Source organism: Amblyraja radiata, chromosome 6, assembly GCF_010909765.2.
Source record: "Amblyraja radiata isolate CabotCenter1 chromosome 6, sAmbRad1.1.pri, whole genome shotgun sequence".
In the NCBI taxonomy this organism is placed as follows: Eukaryota; Metazoa; Chordata; class Chondrichthyes; order Rajiformes; family Rajidae; genus Amblyraja; species Amblyraja radiata.
This window is the reverse complement of record NC_045961.1, coordinates 100392273-100418278: the sequence shown is the minus strand read 5'-3', so window position 1 is coordinate 100418278 and position 26006 is coordinate 100392273. Positions and strand designations below refer to the sequence as shown.

Sequence of the window (26006 nt, the reverse complement as noted above, 5' to 3'; positions counted from 1 at the left end):
AGGCCAGTGACTAGTGGGGTGCCTCAGGGATCTGTGTTGGGTCCACTGTTGTTTGTCATGTACATCAATGATCTGGATGATGGTGTGGTAAATTGGATTAGTAAGTATGGAGATGATACTAAGATAGGTGGTGTTGTGGATAATGAAGTAGATTTTCAAAGTCTACAGAGAGATTTAGGCCATTTGGAAGAATGGGCTGAAAGATGGCAGATGGAGTTTAATGCTGATAAGTGTGAGGTACTACATCTTGGCAGGACAAATCAAAATAGAACGTACATGGTAAATGGTAGTGAATTGAGGAATGCAGTTGAACAGAGGGATCTAGGAATAACTTTGTATAGTTCCCTGAAGGTGGAATCTCATGTAGATAGGGTGGTAAAGAAAGCTTTTGGTGTGCTGGCCTTTATAAATAAGAGCATTGAGTATAGAAGTTGGGATGTAATGTTAAAATTGTACAAGGCATTGGTGAGGCCAATTCTGGAGTATGGTGCACAATTTTGGTCGCCTAATTATAGGAAGGATGTCAACAAAATAGAGAGAGTACAGAGGAGATTTACTAGAATGTTGCCTGGGTTTCAGCACCTAAGTTACAGAGAAAGGTTGAACAAGTTAGGTCTTTATTCTCTCGAGCGCAGAAGGTTAAGGGGGGACTGGATAGAGGTTTTTAAAATGATGAGAGGGATAGACAGAGTTGACGTGAATAAGCTTTTGCCACTGAGAGTAGGGAAGATTCAAACAAGAGGACATGACTTGAGAATTAAGGGACAGAAGTTTAGGGGCAACATGAGGGGGAACTTCTTTACTCAGAGAGTGGTAGCTGTGTGGAATGAGCTTCCATTGGAGGTGGTGGAGGCAGGTTCGTTGGTATCATTTAAAAATAAATTGGATAGTTATATGGACGGGAAAGGAATGGAGGGTTATGGTCTGAGCGCAGGTATATGGGACTAGGGGAGAATACGTGTTCGGCACGGACTTGTAGGGCCGAGATGGCCTGTTTATGTGCTGTAATTGTTATATGGTTATTAATATGTGTATAACTATATATACACACAAGCAGTATAATAGTAATATATGTGTGTGTATATATATATATATATATATATATATATATATATACACACATACAGTAGAACAGTAATATATGTGTATAACTATATAAATATATACACACAAGCAGTATAACAGTAATATATGAGTGTATAACTATATATATATATACACACATACAGTAATATATAAGTGTGTAGCTGTACAGAACCGTGTTGCTTGAGCAGCAGCTGCAGCAGGGTGGGGGTGAGTGTGTGTGTGGGGGGGGGACGGTTTGTGCGGGTTGCAGGATCCGGGGGCCGGGTTGCGAGCGGGGTTCCGGGGCCGGGGCCGAACGGACGGACGGAGCCGCCATGTCGCCGCTGGCCGCCTGTGTGCGGGTTTACGCGCTGGGGCTGCGGGCGCTGCTCGTACAGACACTGGGCCGCCGCTTCTCACCCGCAGGTCAGGGCCGGGGCCGGGGGAGCGGGAGCGGGAGCGGGGAGGCCGGGGGTAGAGTAGACACGGAGGAGGGGGAGCGCGGACGGTCATTATCGCCCTTCATTCTCCTTCCCCCCTCTCCCCTCTCCTCTCTTCCCCTCTTCCCCCCCCCCCCTCCCCCTCTCCCTCCCCCCCTCTCCTCTCCCCCCTCTCCCCTCCCTCTCATTTGCCGTAGACTGGCGGAGAGTTTACAAGGCTGAGGTTTTTGACATCTTCTCGGTCAGTGCCTTAACAGCATCTCATATTTCGCTTGGGTAGTTTACACCCCAGCGGTATGAACATTGACTTCTCTAACTTCAGATAGTCCCTGCTTTCTCTCTCCATCCCCTTCTCCTTCCCAGATCTCCCACCAGTCTTACTGTCTCCGCTACATTCTATCTTTGGCCCTCCCCTCACATCAGTCTAAGGAAGGGTCTCGATCCGAAACGTCGCCCATTCCTTCTCTCCAGAGATGCTGCCGCACCCACTGAGTTACTCCAGCATTTTGTGTCTATCTTCGATTTAAATCAGCATCTGCAGTTCTTTCTTACTTATTCCATCAAGCTTATGTGTCCAATTGTAGCCTTGTACATTATGGGTCTTCTTTGCGTAGAGACTGGGTGACCCATAGACGAATATGTATTTTAAACAACTGTGTTCTTTACTTTGACATGTGCAAAAGTTTGTTTGTGTTCTGTTTCAAAATGTTCTGCTATCTTCCCATTTCCAATTTTTAACTTTATTTCAGCCCGTTATATTAGCTTAAAACCCGGTGGTTTCATTATTATTATGGATATTTAAAATTTCACTTTAAGCTATTTTCAAGCTGGTGCCCCATCTTCTGTAACGAATCAACATGTGAAACTTATCACGTGATGGTAACTAACTGCTACTATTTTGAGAATATTTTGTCAAAGAATAAGAAACAAACTTTCAGACAGGCTCAGAACGCAGTTATGATTCAATAATTGTTTATTACCTAGGTACAGTGAAATGCTTTGTTCTGCATACAACCCAGTAAAATTAGGGCGGTCACGGTGGCGCAGTGGTAGAGGTGCTGCCTTACAGCGAATGCAGCACCGGAGACCCGGGTTCGATCCCGATTACAGGTGCTGTCTGCATGGAGTTTGAACGTTATTCCTGTGACCTGCGTGGGTTTTCTCCGAGATGTTCGGTTTCCTCCCACACTCCAGGCTTGGTAAATGTAAAAATTGTCTCTAGTGCGTGTAGGATAGCGTTAATATGCGGGGATTGCTGGACGGCGCGGACCTGGTGGGCCGAAGGACCTGTTACCATGCTGTATCTCTAAACTAAAATCATAGAGCGGACCTCACCTAGGCAGTACGCAAGTGTCGCCATGTTTTGCCGACGACAAAGTTTCAAAAGTTAATCGAACTGTCCTATGTTCTACCTGCCGCTGCGCCGCTTCCTTCTCGACGCTACCTTGTGTTAGTACAACATTCTCCTGATGGGACCAAGGATACTTACATTTAGTTTAGTTATACGAGGTCCAGCATGAAAACAGGCCTAACCTACAAACCTGCACGTCTTTGAAATGTGGGAGGAAACCCACGCAGTCACTGGGATAAGGTACAAACTGTGCAGACAGCACCCATAGTCAGGATCGAACCCGGGTCTTTGGTGCTGTCAGACAACTCTACCACTGTGCCACCGTGCCAGAATCCGCCAGCATTGGATTACTTCTTCTTCTTCCTCGTGTCCAGCCATCTTGTATATCACGTCTTTCCGGTCGGTCAATGACGGTTGACGGTCGGTGTTTGCAGAATTGGCTACTTCACTGTGGTACAGTTTCTGTCGTCAGCATTGCCCGGGATACGCCACGTGGAGGCTTCTGCTTGCATCCCATTGGATTACTGTAATTGAATAACATTCAAGAACCAAACGTGACTCGATTTGCGATAACAGGGAAACGAGTATAAGGGGCCAGAGTTTCAGACTCGCAATGAGAAAGTTATTTTTTCCCGCAGGAGTTTCAAAAATAAAGCTACAACCGTTTCATACTTCTGTACCAGACCTCTCGTTGTAGGTTAGGCAAGATTTAGGACATTGGCTCTGGAGACGTACGAGTTTTGTTTCCTTCAAACCTCTTTGTTTTAGAAAGTGGTGGCCAGCTGTACCAATTTAGCTGTGCCATTTCAAACAAATGGTGACAATTATAGAGTCATGGAATAGTAAATGCAGGAGGATATTGAGCAGACTGTTGAGTCCTTGCCGACCACTTTGACGGAAGCTGCAATTTATCACACGACCCGTCTCTTTTCCTAGCCTTGTCGTCTGATTTTGTTCCGAACATCATCACAGAAACAATACCAGAAAAAAAATCTGCAATTTAAGTCTCTTAATGACTTTTTTATATTTGGAATCTCCGTCCCCTCCATTATCCTCTCATTGTGTCATCTCATCTGTGATCTTTAAATGCATTGATAATCTCAAACCATACAGAGATTGCTTGAAGGTAGACAAAAATGCTGGAGAAACTCAGCGGGTGCAGCAGCATCTCTGGAGTGAAGGAAATAGGCAACGTTTCGGGCCGAAACCCTTTGGGTTTCGGGCCAAAACGTTGCCTATTTCCTCCGCTCCATAGATGCTGCCGCACCCGCCGAGTTTCTCCAGCACTTTTGTCTACCTTGTTTGAGCATGTTTGCTTACCCATGTCAAAGAATTTTCCTGAATCTAATAGTCTGGATTATAGTCATTAATAAGTACACAACATCTATAATAGATGCATGACTAGATCCATAGATGCTGCTGTGCCGGCTGAGTTTCTCCAGCATTTTTGTCTACCTTCGATTTTCCAGCATCTGCAGTTCCTTCTTAAACAGAGATTGCTTGAGTTAACTCCAGTGTTTAATACAGCTAGAAACAATGAACCGCAGATGCTGGTTTACAAAAAAAAAGGACACAAAATGCTGGAGTAATTGTGCGAGTCAGGCAGCATCTCTGAATAATATGGATAGGCGACGCTTCGGGTCGGGTGAAGAAGGGTCTCAACCCAAACGTCACCTGTCCGATTTCTACAGAGATGCTGCCTGACCTGCTATGTTACTCCAGCACTTTAAGTCCTTGTTAATATGGCTAGTGTAGAAACAACAAACTGCAGATTAGTTTAGTTTACAGCGTGGAAACAGGCCCTTCGGCCCACCGAGACAATGCCAACCAGTGATCCCCATACACTAGCACTTTCCTACATACTAGGGACAATTTACGATGTTACCGAAGCCAATTACCCTACATACCTGCACGTCTTCGGAGCGTGAGAAGAAACCGGAGCACCCGGAAAAAACCCACGCAGGTCAGGATCGAACCTGGGACCTGGGTCTCTGGCGCTGTGAGGCAGCAACTCTACTGCTGCGCCACCGTGCCATCCACGATGACATTTTTATGATGCTATTTTCTATGAGTCTTCTTAAGAATCCAACATTTGCTTTGTTATATCAGCTTAACAAAATGCACAATCTCAAGGACACGGGAGTAACACAGTTTCAGGTTATGTTGTAAAGCATGAGAAGAATAAAAAAGGTTTCACCAGTAGGGTGACGAAGCTGTAAAATTGTGCACTAAAGCAGATGCTGAAAGCAACGTTAGAAACATGGAGTGATACAGTGTGGAAAAAGGTCCTTCAGCCCAACTTGCCCCCATCGGCCAACATGTCCCAGCTACAAAGGTAGACAAAAATGCTGGAGAAACTCAACGGGTGCGGCAGCATCTATGAAGCGAAGGAAATAGGCAACGGTTTGGGCCAAAACCCTTCTTCAGACTGATGTAGGGTGGGGGGGGGGGGGGGGAAGAAGAAAGGAAGAGGAGGAGTCAGAGGGCTGAGGGAGAGCTAAGAAGGGGAGGAGACAGTGAGGGCTGCTGGAAATTGGAGGTCAATGTTCATACCGCTGGGGTATAAACTGCCCAAGCGGAATATGAGGTGCTGCTCCTCCAATTTACGGTGGTGCTCACTCTGCCATGGAGGAGGCCCAGGTCAGAAAGGTCGGATTCGGAATGTGAGGGGGAGTTGAAGTGCTGAGCATCGGGAGATCAGGTTGATTATTGCGGACCGAGCGGAGGTGTTCGGTGAAGCGATCGCCAAGCCTGCGCTTGGTCTCACCGACTTAGATCAGCTGACATCTAGAGCAGCGGATGCAATAGATGAGGTTAGAGGAGGTGCAGGTGAACCTCTGTCACAACTGGAATGACTGCTTGGGTCCTTGAATGGAGTCAAGGGGGGAGGTAAAGCGACAAGTGTAGCATTTCTTGCAGTTCCAAGGGAAAGTGCCTGGGGAGGTGGTGGTGCGGGTGGGAAGTGACGAATTGACCAGGTAGTTATGGAGGGATCGTCTCTGCGGAAAGCAGACCGGGGAGGACATGGGAAGATGTGGCGAGTGGTGGGGTCACGTTGGAGGTGGCGAAAATGACGGAGGACTATTTGTTGTATGTGACGGCCAGAAGGGTGGAAGGTGAGGACTAGGGGGCTCTGCCCTTGTTCCGATTGGGGGGATGGGGAGAGAGAGCAGTGTTACGGGGTATGGAAGAAACCCTGGTGAGAGCTTCATCTATAGTAGGGGAGGGGAACCCCTGTTCCCTGAAGAATTACATCTCTGGTCCCAGCTACGCTCGTCCCACCTGCCCACATTTGATCCATAACCCTCCAAACCTGTGCCATCCATGTACGTGTCTAACTGTTTCTTAAATGTTGGGATAGTCCCAGCCTCAACTACCTCCTCTGGCAGCTTGTTCCATACATCCACCACCCATTGTGTGAAAAAGTTACCCCTCAGATTCTTATTAAATCTTTTCCCGGTTACCTTAAACCTATGTCCTCTGGTCCCCGATTCACCTACTCTCGGCAAGAGTCTCTGTACATCTACCCAATCTATTCCTTTGGATCATATACATCTCTAAGATCACCCCTCATCCTCCTGCGCTCCAAGGTATAGAGTCCCAGCCTAAACCTTTTTGTATAGCTCACATCCTTTAGTTCTGGCAACATTCTCGTAAATTTTCTTAGTACCCTTTCCAGATTGACAACATCTTTCCTACAACATGATGCCCAGAACTGAACACAATACTCTAAATGCGGCCTCACCAACCTCTTATACAACTGCAACTTGACCTCCCAACTTCTATACTCAATACTCTGGCTGATGAAGGCCAATGTGCCAAAAGCCTTTTTGACCACCCGATCTACCTGTGACTACACCTTCAAGGAACAAAGCACCTGCACTCCTAGATCCCTCTGCTCTGCAACACGACCCAGAGCCCTACCATAGGTCCTATTCATAGGTCCTGCCCATGTTAGACTTGCCAAAAAGCAACACCTCGCACTTCTCCGTATTGAATTCCATCAACCATTCCTCGCTCAGCCCACCTGGCCAATCGATCAAGCTCCTGCTGCAATTTTGCACTACCATCTTCACCATCTGCTGAATGCGTTTACGTATGGGGTAGATGGATTTCTGTGTAGAAAAGCTGTGACGGGGAATGCAGGGAGTACAGCAAAATGGTACTGAGGTAAAGGATCAGCCGTGATCGTATTAATTGGCAAGCAGACTCGAGGAACCAAATGGCCTGTTCTTGCTCATTTCTGACTTTTAATTTGGAGGAGATTATTGGCATGCAGTGTGTGCATGTGCCATTGTGTTGCAATTTGTACACGTAATGAGCAATTATGGTGTTCATTTAAATTTGTTGTTGAGTGGTGAACAACAGTTGTTTATTCATCACACCACTGAAGAACTTAAAGAGACGTGTGTAATTAAGGGGCTGACAATACAGAAGTATTAGCACTACTTATGTTTCCATAAGAGGTATGAGAACAAAATGTGGTTAACTTGCAAGCGGGCAGCACGGTGGCGTAGCGGTAGTGTTACAGCGCCAGAGACCCGGGTTCGATCCCGACTACGGGTGCTTGTCTGTCCGGAGTTTCTAATTTCACCCCGTGACCTGCGTGGGTTTTCTCTGAGATCATCGGTTTCCTCCGACACTCCAAAGAAGTACTGGTTTGTAGGTTAATTGGCTTCTTCTGTCGTGTGTCTTTTAGACCTGCAGCTCCGTTGAGGCGAGCCAGGCCAACGTGTCATCGTCCAGGTCAATCAGACCTCGTTCACCATTCGGTGGCCGGTGTTTGCTCCACTGCCTGTGTTGGGTCCCCACACTCGCAGGAAGCGCTGTCCTACCACTTCATCGCTACTCCATAGCGTCCGACGCCTGTCCTCAAGCGGTTGAGGGTTGTCCACTGCTTTCGGGGCAGGTCCTGGCCTGTTAATTGGCTTGGTATAAATGTAAAATTGTCCCCATAGTGCTTGGAGTGCACCTTGACAACAAACTGGACTGGTCTGTCAACTCTGACTCCCTCCACAAAAAAGGCCAGAGCAGACTCTTTTTCCTGTTTTACATCACAGTGGTTGCAAGCGTTATTTTCTACGCTGTTGTCTGCTGGGGCAACAGCATTAGTGCAAAAAATAATAAGAAGCTGGTCAAACTGGTTAAATGAGCTAACTCAGTGCTGGAGGGGAGAGTAGACTCTGGGATGGAGGTGCTTGAGAGGCGTATGAGGCACAAGGTGCAGGTCATCCTGAAAAACCCCGGGCATCCCCTCCATTTAATTCTGGAGAGTCAAAAGAGCACTCGGAACAACAACCGGCTCCTCTCCCTGCCCTGTAGAACGGAGCGGTTCAGGAGATCCTTCACCCCTGCAGCCATTAGATTTTATAATTCGGTAGGCTGTAGGGGGATGCATTTTGCAATTTTTAATTTTAAAATTTTTAATTTTTAATTGTTAATTATTGGTCTTTTTAAGTATTTATTGCTCTCAGGTAGTGTCCACATTGTATTCTATGTATTTTCTGTCTGCGTTCGTTTTGAATCTGTGGGTTTGTTGGTTGGGAGCTTCTGGACATCTGAATTTCCCTGAGGGGATCAATAAAGTATTTATTATTATTATTATTTCTTATTATTAATGTGCGGGGATCGCTGGTTGGTGCAGATGGGCCGAAGGGCCTGTCTCCGCACTGTATCTCTAAATTAAAATTAAAAAAAATTATTTAGAGACCTGATAGATTACAGACGTTATGATTCGGGATAGACACAAAGTGCTGGAGTAACTCAGCGGGTCAGGCAGCATCTCTGGAGAAAAGGAATAGGTGACGTTTCGGGTTGGAACCGTTTTTCAGGATGTTCTGTGGAGGCAAGACAGACTGCAGATTCTGCATTTGTGGAGAACATATGATGTGAGTAGGTTGACATATGATGAGTGTTTGACGGCACTGGGCCTCTATTCGCTGGAGTTTAAAAAATGAAGGGGTGGGGGGGACCTCATTGAAACTTACCGAATATTGAAAGGCCTAGATAGAGTTGATGTGGAGAGGATGATTCCACTACTGGGAGAGTCTAGGACTAGAGGTCACAGCCTCAGAATTAAAGGACAATACTTTTGAGTCTTAGAGTAATACAGTATGGAAACAGGCCCTTCAACAGGCCCTTCAGCCGAACTTGCCCACACTGCCCAACATGTCCCAGCTACACTAGTCCCACCTGCCTACAATATGTCCATATCCCTCCAAACCTGTCCTATCCATGTACTTATCTAACAGTTTCTTAAACGTTAGGATAGTCCCAGCCTTAACTACATCCTCTGGCAGCTTGTTCCATACACCCACCACCCTCTGCAGGAAGGAGATGAGGAGGAATTTATTTTGTGAGAGGGTGGTGAATCTGTGGAGGCTACATCAATGAATGTTTTTAAGGCAGATTCTTAATTAGTACGGGTGTCAGAGGTTATGGAGAGAAGGCAGGAGAATGGAGTTGAGAGGGAAAGATAGATCAGCCATGATTGAATGACAAAGTAGACTCGATGGGCCAAATGGCCTAATTCTGCTCCTACCACTTATGGACATGAATTTATGAGGAGGAATGGGTGGTATCTTGCTCACGATGCTTCAGAGAAAAGTTCACAATTTAGAAATCTCTGTGTGAATGATTGTATTTATTACAAGTGAATTTCTTCAGTTAGGAATACCATTCCTTTCCCAGTTTTCTGCATACATTATCTTTTGATGTACTATTCCCTCATTGTGCCACTGGCGAGTCAAAGTGCGAACCTTTGTACATCGTGCTTACTCTCTTAATCATCAATCAAAAATGCACAAGAGCATTTTGACTTTGTAGCTTGTTCATCTTTATTGATTTTATAACACTAGGAGTCTATCAGTGGGTGCGGCATAGCTGGCAATAATATCAACATGCTGCACAAAATGCATCAATTGACTCTTCATAACTTCTTATTGCCAATTTACAATTGATTAAAAATCTCATCTGTGCACGTTCACTGCCCAGAAGCCCTTACTTCCTGCATTCATACCTTTCTATTTTTGTTCTGAATTCCTGTCAGTTTTGCAATGACCCGTGGCGATGTTGTAGTACTGTTTTGTATCTAAGTGTTTTGCTACATTCCAGGCATCCATGTTTCACTGATTTCCATTTTGTTATTTAGATATAATGTAAAAAAAAAAGTTATTTCTCCTCACTTTAATATTTTAAAAACGTGAAGGGCAGTCACGGTGGGGCAGCGGTAGAGTTGCTGCCTGACAGCGAATGCAGCGCCGGAGTCCCGGGTTCGATCCTGGCTACGGGTGCTGTCTGTACGGAGTTTGTACGTTCTCCCCGTGACCTGCGTGGGTTTTTACTCCGGAGATCTTCGGTTTCCTCCCTCATTCCGAAGACGTACAGCTTTGTAGGATAATTGGCGTGGTAAATGTAAAAATTGTCCCTAGTGGGTGTAGGATAGTGTTAATGTGCGGGGATCGCTGGTCAGCGCGGACCAGATGGGCCGAAGCTGGATCGTTAAAACTAAAACTACAGCTCTGCCTTTATACCATAGAAACAGAAACTAGGTGCAGAAGGAGGCCATTCGGCCCTTCGAGCCAGCACCACCATTCATTGTGATCATGGCTGATCGTCCCCTATCAATAACCCGTGCCTGCCTTTTCCCCATATCCCTTGACTCCACTAGCCCCTAGAGCTCTATCTAACTCTCTCTTAAATACATCCAGTGACTTGGCCTCCACTGCCCTCTCTGGCAGGGAATTCCACAAATTCACAACTCCCTGGGTGAAAAAGTTTTTTCTCACCTCAATCTTAAATGACCTCCCCTTTATTCTAAGGTTCTGGACTCGCCCATCATTGGGAACATTTTTCCTGCATATAGCTTGTCCGGTCCTTTTATGTTTCTATAAGAATCCCCCTCATCCTTCTAAACGCCAGTGAATACAAGTCTAGTCTTTTCATATGACAGTCCCGCCATCCCAGGGATCAATCTCGTGAACCTACGCTGCACGGCCTCAATCACAAGGATGTCCAAGCTCATCACCAAACTGGCAGGACTTGGTGTCAGCACTCATCTCTCCAACTGGATCCTCTCGACTTCCTGACCAACAGACTCCACTCAGTGAGGAAAGACGGCAAATCATCCCCCACGATAATCCTCACCACTGGTGCTCCGCAAGGCTGCGTTCTCAGCCCCCTTCTTTATTCCTTGTACACCCACGACTGCGCTGCTATGTACAAATCTAATTCAATCTTCAAATTCGCAGACAACCCCATTGTGGGCCGGATATCAAATATTGATCAGATGGAGAACCTCTAGTCCTGGTTCTCTCAACCTTTGACTCCACTAGCCCCTTGAGAAACAACCTTTCTCTCAATGTCAGCAATACAAAGGAGAAAGTGATCGACTTCAGGAAGCGATGCGGTCCACGTACCCCGGCACGCATTGATGACGTTGAAATAGAGATGGTTGAAAACTTCAAATTCCAAGGAGTTACCATCACCAACAACTTCTCCTGGACCACCCATATTGAAGGAAGGACCAATAAAACACACCAAAGCATCTACTTCCTCAGAAGGTTGAGAAGGTTCGGCTTGTCCCCTACAACTCTCACCAACTTCCACAGGAAGCATTTTATCAGGATGCATCACAGTTTGGTTTGGGAACGGCTCCATCCAAGATGCAAGAAATTGCAGCGAATTGTGCACGCAGCCCAGACTGCCACACAAACCAACCTTCCTTCAAGTAGAATGGATAAGGGCAAGCCAGTGGGTGTGGTGTATCTGGACTTTCAAAAAGTCTTTGACAAGGTCCCACACAAGAGTGTAAAATTAGAACACATGGTATTGGGCGTAGGGTATTGACATGGATAGAGACCTGGTTGGCAGAGAGAAAGCAAAGAGTAGGAATTAACGGGTCCTTTTCAGAATGGCAAGCAGTGACTCCGCAAGGCTTGGTGCTGGGACCCCAGTTATTTGCAATATATATATTAACGATTTAGACAAGGGAATTCAATGTAAGTTTGCGGATGACACAAAGCTGGGTGGCAGTGTGAGCTGCGAGGAGGATGCTATGAGGCTGCAGGGTGACTTGGACAGGTCTGGTGAGTGGGCAGATGCTGTATAATGTGGATAAATGTGAGGTTATTCACTTTGGTGGCAAGAACAGGAAGGTAGATTATTATCTGAATGGTGTCAGATTAGGAGAAGGGGAGTTGCAATGAGACCTGGGTGTGCTTGTACATCAGTCACTGAAAGTAAGCATGCAGGTACAGCAGGCAATGAAGAAAGCAAATGGCATGTTGACCTTAATTGTGAGAGGATTTGTGTTTCGGAGCAAGGAGGTCCTACTGCAGTTGTACAGGGCTCAGTTGAGACCGTACCCGGAGTCTTGCGTGCAATTTTGGTCTCCTAATTTGAGGAAGGACATTATTGCTATTGTCTGAAGAAGGGTCTCGACCCGAAACACCGCCTATTCCTTCTCTCCATAGATGCTGCCTCACCCGCTGAGTTTCTCTAGCATTTTTGTCCACCTTTTATTGCAATTGAGGGAGTGCAGCGTAGGCTCACCAGGTTACAGGGCAGACATATGATGAAAGAATGAGTCGACTGGGCTTGTATTCACTGGAATTTAGTAGGACGAGAGGGGATCTTGTAGAAACATGTCAAATTCTTAGATTGGACAGGCTAGATACAGGCTAGACTTCTTGATGTTCGAGGAGTCCAGAATCAGGGGTCACAGTTAAAGAATAAGGCTGGTGTAGGCCATTTAGGACTGAGATGAGGAAAAAAATTTTCACCCAGAGAATTGTGAACCTGTAGAATTCTCTGCCACAGAAGCAGTGGAGGCCAACTCACTGGATGTATTCAAGAGAGAGTTAGATTTAGCTCTTGGGGCTAAAGGAATCAAGGGATATGGGGAAAAAGCAGGAACGGGGTACTGATTTTAGATGATCAGCCATGATAATATTGAATGGTAGTGCTGGCACGAAGGGCCGAATGGCCTACTCCTGCACCTATTTTTCTATGTTTATATGCTCAGCAGCATAATCAAGGACGAGTCGCACCCTGGCTCTTCTTCCCTCTCCCATCAGGCAAAAGATATACAAGTGTGAAAACGCACACCACCAGATTTGGGGCCAGTTTCTTCCCAGCTGTTATCAGGCAACCGAATCATCCTACCTCAACCAGAGAGCAGTGCTGAACTACTATCTACCTCTTTGATGAGCCTCGGACTATCCTTGATCGGACTTTGCTGGCTTTACCTTGCACTAAATGTTATACCCTTATCATGTATCTATACACTATAAAATCGATTGTAAACATGCATTGTCTTTCTACTGACTGGTTAGCACTCAACAAGGAGCTTTTCACTGTCCCTCGGTACATGTGACAATGAACTGAACAGAATTAAATTACATCTCCATGTCATGGCCCAGGTGAGTCAAGTAAATCGTGGGAAATAATTAGTTTAGTTTAGAGATCCAGCGCGGAAACAGGCCTATCGCCCCACCGAATCCGCGCCGACCAGCGATCCCTGCACATTAACACAATCCTACACCCACTAGGAATAATTTTTACATTTACCAAGCCACTTTACCTACAAACATGTACGTCCTTGGAGTGTGGGGGGAAACCAAAGATCTCGGAGAAAACCCACGCAGGTCACGGGGAGAACGTACAAACTCCGTATAGACAGAACCCGCAGTCGGGATGGAACCCGGGTCTCTGGCGCTGCATTCGCTGTAAGGCAGCAACTCTACCGCTGTGCCACCGTGACCGCCCAAACTGTTGTGATCAAATTCCCTCTTGAACTGTACTTCGATACGTTAGTTTAGTTTAGAGATACAGCACGGAGGCAGGCCCTTCGGCCCACCGAGTATGCGCCATCCAGCCCACTAGCACGATTTTACACACTAGGGGCAATTTACACTTTTACCAAGCAAATTGGCCAACAAACCTGTACGTCTTTGGAGTGTGGGAGGGAACTGGATATCCTGAAGAAAACCCACACAGGTCACAGGGAGAATGTATAAACTCCATACAGACAAGTACCCGTAGTCAAGATCGAACCCATGTCTCTGGTGCAGTAATGCCCCTGTGCCACTTAGGAAACCTGAACGGAAACCTCTGGAGACTTTGCGCCCCACCCAAGGTTTCCGTGCGGTTCCCGGAGGTTGCAGGTGGTTGCCGGAGGTTGCAGGTAGTGGAAGCAGGTAGGGAGACTGACAAAAACCTCCGGGAACCGCACGGAAACCTTGGGTGGGGCGCAAAGTCTCCAGAGGTTTCCGTTCAGGTTTCCTAAGTGGGACAGGGGCATTAGGCAGCAACTCTACCGCTGTGTAACCCTGCTGCATAACATAAGTTTATGTCAACGACTTCAATTCAATTCAATTCAATTCAATTTATTTGTCATTTGGACCCCTTGAGGTCCAAACGAAATGTCGTTTCTGCAGCCATACATTACAAAACAAAAAGACCCGAGACACAACACAATTTACACAAACATCCATCACATCGCTGTGATGGAAGGCAAAAAAACTTATCTCTCCACTGCACTCCTCCCCCCCCACCCCCCCGATGTCAGAGTCAAAGTCAAAGCCCCCGGCTGGCGATGGCGATTGTCCCGCGGCCATTAAAGCCACGCTGGGTGATGCAAGGTCGCACACCGGGTCTTGGTGTTGGAGCCCCCGGCGTGCGCTCGCAAAGTCCCGCGGCCATTCCAAGCCGCGCGGGGCGGTGCTGTAAGGCCCCGCTCCAGGTGCTCTTTAACCCCGCAACTCGGGCGGGAGAAGTCGCCGTTGCGGAAGTCCCGAAAAGCAGTCTCCCAGCAGGGACCCGCGGGCTCCCGGTGCCGCCGTCCGCCAGACCTGCAGTTGCAGCCTCCGAAACTCCGGGGGTCGGGTGGCAGCAGCGCTCCACCATCGCTCCACCCGCTCCAGACTCGGCCAGCTCCGCAACGGTGAGGTGAGTAGTCGGCAGCTCCACAACTGGAGCCCCAGGTCATTCCTGTTGGAGGCCGCTCCACGTTGCAGCCCCAACGACAACGGAGATCCGACAAAGAAAAGGTCGGGTCTCCCGTGCAGGGAAAGATTTTAAAGTTACCCCCTCCCCCCCACCCACCCCCACCCCCCCCCACACACATACCCCAACAAAAAAATAACAAAAACTACATAAAAACGAGACAAAAAAAATAAAAAAACACAGACGGACTGCAGTGGCCGCTGCTGACAAGAGTCGCGCCGCCCAACAAGGGCTTGGGCTTCAGAATAGAGTTGCATTTCTAAATGAAGCCAAATTCACTGAATCCCTTTCAGATGGGGATCATTCAGTGACATAAAGTAAAATGTGTATTGTCAACCTGACACGGTTTGTTCATCTTTATAACAATTTCACCATCAAAATGTGCACTGTAAAATGGCAAAGACACAAAATACACTATATCCATCATGGAGGGAACCATTTGCCGGGCCTGAATACCATCATGGGTTACAAATCAAAATCGTGCGATCTTTGGCAAAAACATCTCTACAGGACACGCTCAATGCCTTTTAAGCTTGTTTTGAACAGGCAGATACCATTCCATCAAAAACACCATCATCCACTGGCTCAGTCCCATCCATCTCGTTGGCAGAAGTCAGATCTGTTCCATGAAAGCAAACTCTGTGAAGATGGCTGGCCCGGATGGCGTTTTTGGACGGTTTCTGAAGTTGTGCGCCAATCACCTGGCCACAGTCCTTGTTGACCTTCAATCTCTCACTTTGGCGGATATTTTCTCCATCTGATGCAAGGGAACTGCCATCATACCAAACTCCAAGACATAGTCATACAGCACAAGAAAAGACCCTTTGGCCCAATCTGTCCATGCCAAAGATCCTATAGCTGAGCAAGATAGACCACTCCTGCTAAATGCAATGGGCTGACGTGTAGTACGCAACGGAGCGGAACGTGGGCCTTTTTTTCATCCATTTCAGTAACCCGACCCGACTTGCAGTGTAATCAACGTTGTGGGGGGACAGTTTGTGTTAATAAATTATAATTCTGAAAATGAGGAGAAGGTTTTTACCAAAGAACTTTTATTTTTACGAGGATGTTTCCGTAACCGGCTTCCGTCTCCGCACTAGTATCTTTGCTCCGCTACGGGATCTTTGGTGCGGAGATGGAAGCCGGTTACGGAAATGGGGCCGAAAATTACCCATGAATCTGCCCATGACCGTACTACGTCTTTTTCGTTGAGTGGTCTATCTTGCTCGCATCTCATTGAAACATATAAGATTGTTAAGGGCTTGGACACACTATAGGCAGGAAACATGTTCCTGATGTTGGGGGAGTCCAGAACCAGAGGTCACAGTTTAAGAATAAGGAGTAAGCCATTTAGAACGGAGACGAGGAAACAGAGTATTTTTACAGAGAGTGGTGAGTCTGTGTAATTCTCTGCCTCAGAGGCAGATTCTCTGGATGCTTTCAAGAGCTGCCGAGACAGATGTGTACAGCAATTCGTTCTTCCCCCACACAATTAAAGCATGGAATAATCTTCACCCTCCCATAGTTACCCAACCAGATGCAACTAAATTTAAGGTAGCTCTTTCTTCCCAAACACCCTTTCTGGCTTAAGTCCTCCCTCCACCACCTCCAGTTTAAATTCCATTTGGAATATTTTGGAGGACAAAGAAACCAAGAACCAAGAGAGCTAGATAGGGCTCTTAAAGATAGTGGAGTCAGGGGATATGGGGAGAAGGCAGGATTGGGGTACTGATTGAGGATGATCAGCCATGATCACATTGAATGTCGGTGTTGGCTCGAAGGGCCAAATGTCCTGCACCTATTGTCTATTGTCTAAAATCGCACGCCTTTGGGATGTGGGAGGAAACCGCAGCACCTGGAAGAAACATGCGGTCACAGGGAGAACGTGGAAACCCCACACAGACAGCACCTGAATTCAGAATCGAATTGAGCCCCCTGGCGCAGTGAGTCAGCAGTTCTACCGGCTGCGCCACTGTGCCGCCATGCATTCAGTTCCTGTAGTTACGTGGCTTTTTGTTTTTGCACCGTTTAAGATTGCACTTCAATCTTAGCATCATTTTTGTAGCTTTGCATTTGTCATGTTTATTGCTTTGTCTTTCATTACCATGTTTTAGTCGATGAGCTTCATTCGAGCAAGTAATTTCATCGCACCCTGGTATACAAGACAATGAACTAATCTGCATCTGAATCTTGAAGCCAAAGTATGTGTGCCCTTGTAATCTTTCATCTAGACTAATGATAATAAGGTAATTTTGTTTGTTACTGGAAGGTCAATGCAGCAATAAGCTGAACTACACTCCAATGACTAATATAATGTTAAATGACATGTGAACAGTTAACATTGACATGACAAATTACAATTTCTGCTTCATTTCGCTAAATGCATTAGGAAGCAACACCAACATTGACAGGAGGAGTTGCAGGCAACGAGGTTAATACTGCTTAACATAGAAAAGTACTTAAGGCAGTTGGAAAAAAGGAAACCCTTTCGATCAGGGGCATGTCTTTGAATTATCACCTTGGAATCTGAAGGACTTTTTTTACTTGTAACTGTTGTTACAAGTAAAGAAGGCAGGAACGGGGTACTGATTGGGGATGATCAGCCATGATCACATTGAATGGCAGTGCTTGCTCGAAGGGCCGAATGGCCTACTCCTGCACCTATTGTCTATAGTCTATTGTTATTCTCTCCAATTTACCCCCATCTTATCATAATCATATTTTATTAGTCAAGTATGTTTTGCAACATAATAGAAGGCCACAGAACACACAAAATGCATGTTAACATAAACTGCATTGTCTGGCATCACCAGTTAACTTGCTTTTGATAGCTTGTTCAAATGGCTATTCACCATATCTCAACCATGAACACTGACCGTGTTTATCAGGGAATGTGTCTTAACCAGTCTAATTCTTTCCTGAATTGAAGATTTGTGGATTTTGTTTCTAACAGCAATGATATTTTATTGTCACATGTACCGAGGTGCAGTGAAATTCATTTTTGTATACAGCTCAGGACGTATCATTATACATTAGATGCCTCTTAGATTAGCATTTCGGATATCTATCGCTCTGTATATCACCATCTATATCTCTCGTTTCCCTTTCCCCTGATTCAGTCTGAAGAAGGGTCTCGACCCAAAAGGTCGGCAGTTTTTGGTGCCATTTTCAAGTCCCAGATGTTGTCGGCGCAAGGATCATGGCCTGACCTGTCGGCCTGTCAGTATTGCAAGGTCGGCCTGGCCAAGCATGGCCATTGATGTTCTTCACCGCTGCTCCGCTAGTCCGTTAAGTCACACTGTGGCCCATGGACCATAACAAGTCAAGTCAAGTCACTTTTATTTCTATAGCACATTTAAAAAACAACTCTCGTTGGCCAAAGTGCTTTACATTGGTGGAGGTACTTACGTTATACAACAGTGGTTCATAGATTAAGTACATACATAAATACATTCATATAGCCCTCGCTCAGAGGACGTCAAGAAAGGCTTGGGAGTAGAGATGAGTTTTAAGTCTTGACTTAAAGGAGTCGATGGAGGGGGCAGTTCTGATGGGAAGAGGGATGCTGTTCCACAGTCTAGGAGCTGCAACCGCAAAAGCGCGGTCGCCCCTGAGCTTATGCCTAGACCGCGAGATGTTCAGTAGCCCCAAGTCGGCCGATCTGAGGGATCTGGAGGTGGTGTGGTGGGTAACAAATCACCTGCTTTTCGCCAGCTTGCCCAGGGATGTTGTAGACCCCAGCTTAGTAAAATTGTACGACAGTACAGATGGTGTTGTGGAGTTGTACAGTACAGAAACAGAACCTTTGGCACCCAGGCCAACTCATCTTCACTAATCCGTTTATGCCTTCACTCGGGCTGTATCTTTGATTAATTAAGATACGGCACTGAAGCAGGCCCTTCAGCCCATCGTGTCCACACCGACCCGTGCACATGCGTTCTATTTTATCCCTCTTTCGCATCACTCCCTACACACGAGAGGTCAATGAACCTACAAACCCGTGCGCCTTGAGGAGCGTCAAGAGTGTTTTATTGTCATATGTCTCAGATAGGACATTGCAATTCTTGCTTGCTGCGGCACAACAGAATATGTAAACATAGCACGTAACAGGAGAAGAAAAACGTTCAATGTGTGTGTATATATACACATGCACACATACTCAATCTCAATAAATAACAAATATAGTGCAATAATAATAATAGTCTGTACCTTCTTCCTGATGGCAATGGTGAAATGAGTGTGTGGCCAAGATGGTGTGGGTCTTTGATGATGTTGGCTGCCTTTTTGAGGCTGCGACTTCGATAGATCAACTTCGAGGGTGGGGAGGTCAAAGCCGGTGATGGACTGGGCAATGGTCACACATTTTTGCAGTCTTTTCCGCTCCTGGACGTTGCCGAACCAGGCCACGATGCAACCAGTCAGTATGCTCTCTACCGTGCACTTGTAGAAGTTCAGGAGAATCCTTTTTGACATACAGAATCTCCGTAATCTTCTCAGGAAGTAGAGTCGCTGATGTTCCTTCTTTCTAATTGCATCGGTGTGCGGAAATATGCACGCCCAGGAATTTGAAGTTTTTGACCCTCTCCACCATCGGATTGTAAACAGGATTGTGGGTCTTCATCTTTCCCCAACCAAAGTCCACAATCAGTTCATTGGTTTTACTGATGTTGAGAGCCAGGTTGTTGTGCTGGCACCATTTGGTCAATCGGCCGATCTCACTTCTACACTCTGACTCATCACCGTCTGTGTTTCGTCCAACAACAGTGGTAGGGGGCTGAGCACGCAGCCTTGAGGTGCTCCATATAATTATGGGGAGAACATGTAAACTCCGTACAGACAGCACCCAAGGTCAGGATCGAACCCCCGTCTCTAGGGCTGTGTGGCAGTAGCTCTACTAACTGCACCACTATGGCCTTCTATGCCATGTCTATTTAAGTTCCTCTTAAATAGAGAAATAGATTGGGGAGATGCACAGTCTTTTGCCCAGAGTAGGGGATTCGAGGACCGGAGGACATAGGTGAAGGGGAAAAAATTTAATAGGAATCCGAGGGGTAACTTTTTCACACAGAGGGTGGTGGGTGTATGGAACAAGCTGCCAAAGGAGGTAGTTGAGGCTGGGACTATCCCATCGTTTAAGAAACAGTTAGAAAGGTACATGGATAGGACAGGTTTGGAGGGATATGGACCAAGCACAGGCAATTGGGACTAGTGTAGATGGGGCATGTTGTCCGGTGTGGGCGTGTGGGGCTGAATGGCCTGTTTCCACGCTGTATCACTCTAGTCATTTTATCTGACTCCACCAACATTTCTCTGGCAGATTTTACCCATGCTCTCACAAGTCTTATCCCTATAAATGTCCAATCTTTCACCTTAAAACTGTGTCCACTTATTGTTAACATTCGCAACATGCTAAAAAGCTTTTGACAATCTACTAACTGGACTAGTGCCTCATAGATTCAGCCACCCAGGGTAGATCCTGACCTTGTACGCTGTCTATTTGTGTGGAGTTTGTACATTCATTCTGAGATAACAAAGGTGGCCTGGTTTCTTTTACCTCCAAGATCAGTTTGGTCTATTGTCACGTCTATTGTCACGTTTGTTGCATGCTATCCAGTCAGTGGAAAGACAATACATGATTGCAATCGGGCCATCCATTGTGTATAGATACATGATAAGGGAATAACGTTTAGTGCCAGGTAAATCCAGCAAAGTCCGATCAAGGTAGTCCAAGAGTAGCCCAGGACCGCTCTCTGGTGTGGTAGGATGGTTCAGTTGCCTGATAACAGCTGGGAAGAAACTGTCCCTGAATCTGGAGGTGTGCGTTTTCATAGTTCTATACTTTTTGCCCGATGGGAGAGGGGAAAAGAGGGAGTGGCCAGGTTGCAACTCTTCCTTGTCGAGGGAGCGTGATGTATAAATTGAGTCAATGGAAGAGAGGTTGGTTTGAGTGTTAGTCTGTGATGCAACCACAATTCTTTGCAATTTCTTGTGGGTATCCTGGTTCTTGGTGTAATTGGCCACTGGAAGTTTCTACCAATAAATCACACTCCATGTGGGGAGCTGGTGGGAGAATCAAGTCAAGTCACATTTATTTATATAGCACATTTAAAAAACAACTCTCGTTGGCCAAAGTGCTTTACATTTGTTATAAGAATAGTATAAACAAACAAACTACATACATATATACATGTAGCCCTCGCTCAGTGGACGTCAGGAAAGGCTTGGGAGTATAGATACGTTTTTAGTCTTGACTTAAAGGAGTCGATGGAGGGGGCAGTTCTGATGGGAAGGGGGATGCTGTTCCACAGTCTAGGAGCTGCAACCGCAAAGGCGCGGTCGCCCCTGAGCTTATGCCTAGACCGCGGGATATTCAACAGCCCTAAGTCGGCCGATCTGAGGGACCTGGAGGTGGAGTGGTGGGATTTAAAGAGCATGGAAGGATGGGTTTACAGGGAAATGTGTGGGGGAATAGGAATGCTTTGAGAGCCAGCATGGGATTGATGGGCTGAAAGGTTTCATCCTATTTCCACCGTGCCATGTGAAAATAAAAATGGCCTACCCCTTATTCTTAAACTGTGGCCCCTGGTTCTGGACTTGACTTGCTGAGACTACATGTAGAAACTAGGTGAACTTAAGGCTTTGGAATCACAGATTTATTTGGTGTTGTGGAAAGTACTTGCGGCGATTGACCCTTGTCTTAAGCTATTTGGTTTGTTTTAGTTTTCGAAAACCACTTGTAACAAATTTTGAACTGATTGAAAGAGATAACAAGGAGCTCACTAAGCTGTTAGGAGCTTTATCCAGAATTCTGGTTTTCCACTTTCCACTCGATGTACGACTTTCTTCATGTTCATAAGTGATACGAGCATAATTCGGCCCATCAAGTCTACTCCACCATTCAATCAATAGACAATAGACAATAGGTGCAGGAGTAGGCCATTCGGCCCTTCGAGCCAGCACCGCCATTCAATGTGATCATGGCTGATCATCCCCAATCAGTACCCCGTTCCTGCCTTCTCCCCATATCCCCTGACTCCGCTATTTTTAAGAGCCCTGTCTAGCTCTTGAAAGCATCCAGAGAACCAGCCTCCACCGCCCTCTGAGGCAGAGAATTCCACAGACTCACCACTCCCTGTGAGGAAAAAGTCCTCGTCTCCGTTCTAAATGGCTTACTCCTTATTCTTAAACTGTGGCCCCTGGTTCTGGACTCCGCCAACATCGGGAACATGTTTCCTGCCTCTAGCGTGTCCAAGCCCTTAACAATCATATATGTTTCAATGAGATACCCTCTCATCCTTCTAAACTCCAGAGTGTACAAGCCCAGCTGCTCCATTCTATCAGCATATGACAGTCCCGCCATCCCGGGAATGACTGATCAAAGGGAGATACAAAATCCTGGAGTAACTCAGCGGGTCAGGCAGCATTTCTGGAGAGATGGAATGGGTGACGTTTTGGGTCGCGACCCTTCTTCAGACTGATGTCAGGAGAGAGGGCGTGACAGAGATAGAATGTAGTCGGAGACAGTAAGACTGGTTGGAGAACTGGGAAGGGGAAGGGGATGGAGAGAGGAGGAAAGCAAGGGCTATTTGAAGTTGGAGAAGTCAATGTTCATACCGCGGGGGTGTAAGGTACCCAAGCGAAGTACGAGGTGCTGTTCCTCCAATTGGTGCTGGGCCTCACTCTGACAATGAGGAGGCCCAGGACAGAAAGGTTAGATTGCTGAGCAACGGGGAAATCAGGTAGGTTAAGGCAGACTGAGCGGAGCTATTCAGTGAAACGATCGGCGAGCCTGCGCTTGGAGTATATCTATCCTGTATATCGGCGAGACCAAGCGCAGTCTCGGAGATCATTTTACTGAATACCTCCGCTCTGTCCTACTTAGCCTATCTCATCTCCTGGTTGCTCAGCACTTTAACTCCCCCTCCCATTCCCAATCTGACCTTTTTGTCCTGGGCCTCCTCCGTTGTTCTAGCACAAATTGGAGGAACAGCACCTCGTATTTCACTGTCTCCGACTATATTCTCTCTCTGTACCGCCCACTCCCCTGACTTCAGTCTGAAATGGTTTTCGACCCGAAACGTCGCCCATGCCTTCTCTCCTGAGATGCTGCCTTTCCCGCCGAGTTACTCCAGTTTTTTGTGTCTACCTTATCTTTCTTTAGCTCATTCTAGGATCTTTAGCGTGTGTGGACCATCTCCCATATCCAGTGGGCTGCTTTTCTTTTGTGATTCTTGAGCAAGAACATCAGGCTGTTCAACCACAATTAGTGTTTATTGCCCAGGACAATGGGCCTTTATGGCCAAGTTAACACTCTAACACTTAAAAATAAATTTGGACTGGAGGCGCCTCAGACTCTAATGTGGCGACTCTTATATACTGACACTGTGTGGTCTATCTTTACACTGATCCTTAGAATGATTGTGCCTAATGTATAGTTGTTTGTCACCGAACTATAAGCACAAAAACAAAGTTGCTGCTCTTAGGTGCACGTAACAATAAAGTACTATTGAAATGCCTTTCAATGAAAGCAAAAGCTGACTGCATATAGATATGTGAAGAGGAAAAGATTAGTTAAAACAAATGTAGGTCCCTTGCAGTCAGAAACAGGCGAATTGATCATGGGGAACAAGGACATGGCAGACCAATTGAATAACTACTTTGGTTCTGTCTTCACTAAGGAAGACATAAATAATCTGCCGGAAATAGCATGGGAATGGGGGTTAAATGAGATGGAGGAACTGAGTGAAATCCAGGTTAGCCGGGAAGTGGTGTTAGGTAAATTGAATGGATTAAAGGCCGATAAATCCCCAGGGCCAGATAGGCTGCATCCCAGAGTACTTAAGGAAGTAGCCGCAGAAATAGTGGATGCATTAGTGATAATTTTTCAAAACTCTTTAGATTCTGGAGTAGTTCCTCAGGGCTGGAGGGTAGCTAATGTAACCCAACTTTTTTAAAAGGGAGGGAGAGAGAAAACGGGGAATTACAGACCAGTTAGTCTAACATCGGCGGTGGGGAAACTGCTAGAATCAGTTATTAAAGATGGGATAGCAGCACATTTGGAAAGTGGTGAATTCATTGGACAAAGTCAGCATGGAATTATGAAAGGTAAATCATGTCTGACGAATCTTATAGAATTTTTCAAGGATGTAACTAGTAGAGTGGATAAGGGAGAACCAGTGGATGTGTTATATCTGGACTTTCAGAAGGCTTTCGACAAGGTCCCACATAAGAGATTACAAGAGTATACAAATTTAAAGCACATGGTATTGGGGGTTCAGTATTGATGTGGATAGAGAACTGGCTGGCAGACAGGAAGCAAAGAGTAGGAGTAAACGGGTCCTTTTCAGAATGGCAGGCAGTTACTAGTGGGGTACCGCAAGGCTCAGTGCTGGGACCCCAACTATTTACAATATATATTAATGATCTGGATGAGGGAATTGAATGCAACATCTCCAAGTTTGCGGATGACACGAAGCTGGGGGGCAGTGTTAGCTGTGAGGAGGATGCTAGGAGGCTGCAAGGTGACTTGGATAGGTTGGTTGAGTGGGCAAATGCATGGCAGATGCAGTATAATGTGGATAAATGTGAGGTTATCCACTTTGGTGGCAAAAACAGGAAAGTAGACTATTATCTGAATGGTGACCGATTCGGAAAAGGGGAGATGCAACAAGACCTGGGTGTCATGGTACACCAGTCATTGAAAGTAGGAATGCAGGTGCAGCAGGCAGTGAAGAAAGCAAATGGTATGTTAGCATTCATAGCAAAATGATTTGAGTATAGGAGCAGGGAGGTTCTACTGCAGTTGCACAGGGTCTTGGTGAGACCACACCTGGAGTATTGCGTACAGTTTTGGTCTCCTAATCTGAGGAAAGACATTCTTGCCATAGAGGGAGTACAGAGAAGGTTCACCAGACTGATTCCTGGGATGGCAGGACTTTCATATGAAGAAAGACTGGATAGACTCGGCTTGTACACGCTGGAATTCAGAAGATTGAGGGGGGATCTTATAGAAACTTTAAAAATTCTTAAGGGGTTGGACAGGCTAGATGCAGGAAGATTATTCCCGATGTTGGGGAAGTCCAGAACTAGGGGTCACAGTTTAAGGATAAGAGGGAAGTCTTTTAGGACCGAGATGAGAAAATCATTTTTCACACAGAGAGTGGTGAATCTGTGGAATTTTCTGCCACAGAAGGTAGTTGAGGCCAGTTCATTGGCTATATTTAAGAGGGAGTTAGATGTGGCCCTTGTGGCTAAAAGGATCAGGGGGTATGGAGAGAAGGCAGGGATGGGATACTGAGTTGGATGATCAGCCATGATCATATTGAATGGCGGTGCAGGCTCGAAGGGCCGAATGGCCTACTCCTGCACCTATTTTCTATGTTTCTATGATACCTATTGAGCACACATTTTATTTTGAGAAATTGGTGAGGTGGCAAGAATTTCTATGCATTTTGTAAAAGCAGGGAGTTTGAGTAAAAATGTAGTTTAGTTTAGTTTCGACATACAGCATGGAAACAGGCCCTTTGGCCCACCGAGTCAGCGCCAACCAATGATCACCCAATAGTTCTATCCCACTCACTGGGGAAAATATACGGAAGTCAATTCAACTTTATTTGTCACATACACATACAAGGTGTGCAGTGAAATGAAAGTGGCAATGCCTGCGGATTGCGCAAATACTACAGAACACAGAACAGAATAGAACAGAATCAGTATTTATATATTAGAAAAATAAACAGCAATTTTAAAAAGACACAACACAACAGTAAATAAGTACAGTAAATTAGTCCCTGGTGAGATAAGAGTTTACAGTCCTGACGGCCTGTGGGAAGAAACTCCGTCTCATCCTCTCTGTTTTCACAGCATGACAGTGGAGGCGTTTGCCTGACCGTAGCAGCTGGAACAGTCCGTTGCTGGGGTGGTAGGGGTCCCCCATAATGTTGCTGGCTCTGGATCTGCACCTCCTGGTGTATAGTTCCTGCAGGGGGGGGGGGCGAGTGTAGTTCCCATAGTGCGTTCGGCTGAACGCACTACTCTCTGCAGAGCTTTCTTGTCCTGGGCAGAGCAATTCCCAAACCAGATTGTGATGTTGCCCGACAAGATGCTTTCTACAGCCCCAGAGTAGAAGCACTGAAGGATCCCCA

At 46.2% G+C, this 26006-nt stretch overlaps 2 protein-coding genes across 2 annotated transcripts in view; both read left to right on the top strand.

The window, feature by feature from the left end:
* Nucleotides 1-1360: 1360 nt before the first annotated feature.
* Nucleotides 1361-26006, top strand: part of zbed1 (zinc finger BED-type containing 1) — a 30305-nt gene continuing 5659 nt past the window's right edge. The window contains exon 1 of the mRNA XM_033023341.1: nt 1361-1491. The gene's annotated coding sequence lies outside the window, so the exon portion shown is untranslated. The remainder of the gene's footprint in view (nt 1492-26006) is intronic.
* Nucleotides 1379-26006, top strand: part of dhrsx (dehydrogenase/reductase X-linked) — a 210967-nt gene continuing 186339 nt past the window's right edge. Inside the window, exon 1 of the mRNA XM_033023342.1 lies at nt 1379-1491. Within this exon, the coding sequence (XP_032879233.1) occupies nt 1401-1491 (91 nt within the window). The 5' untranslated portion in view covers nt 1379-1400. The remainder of the gene's footprint in view (nt 1492-26006) is intronic.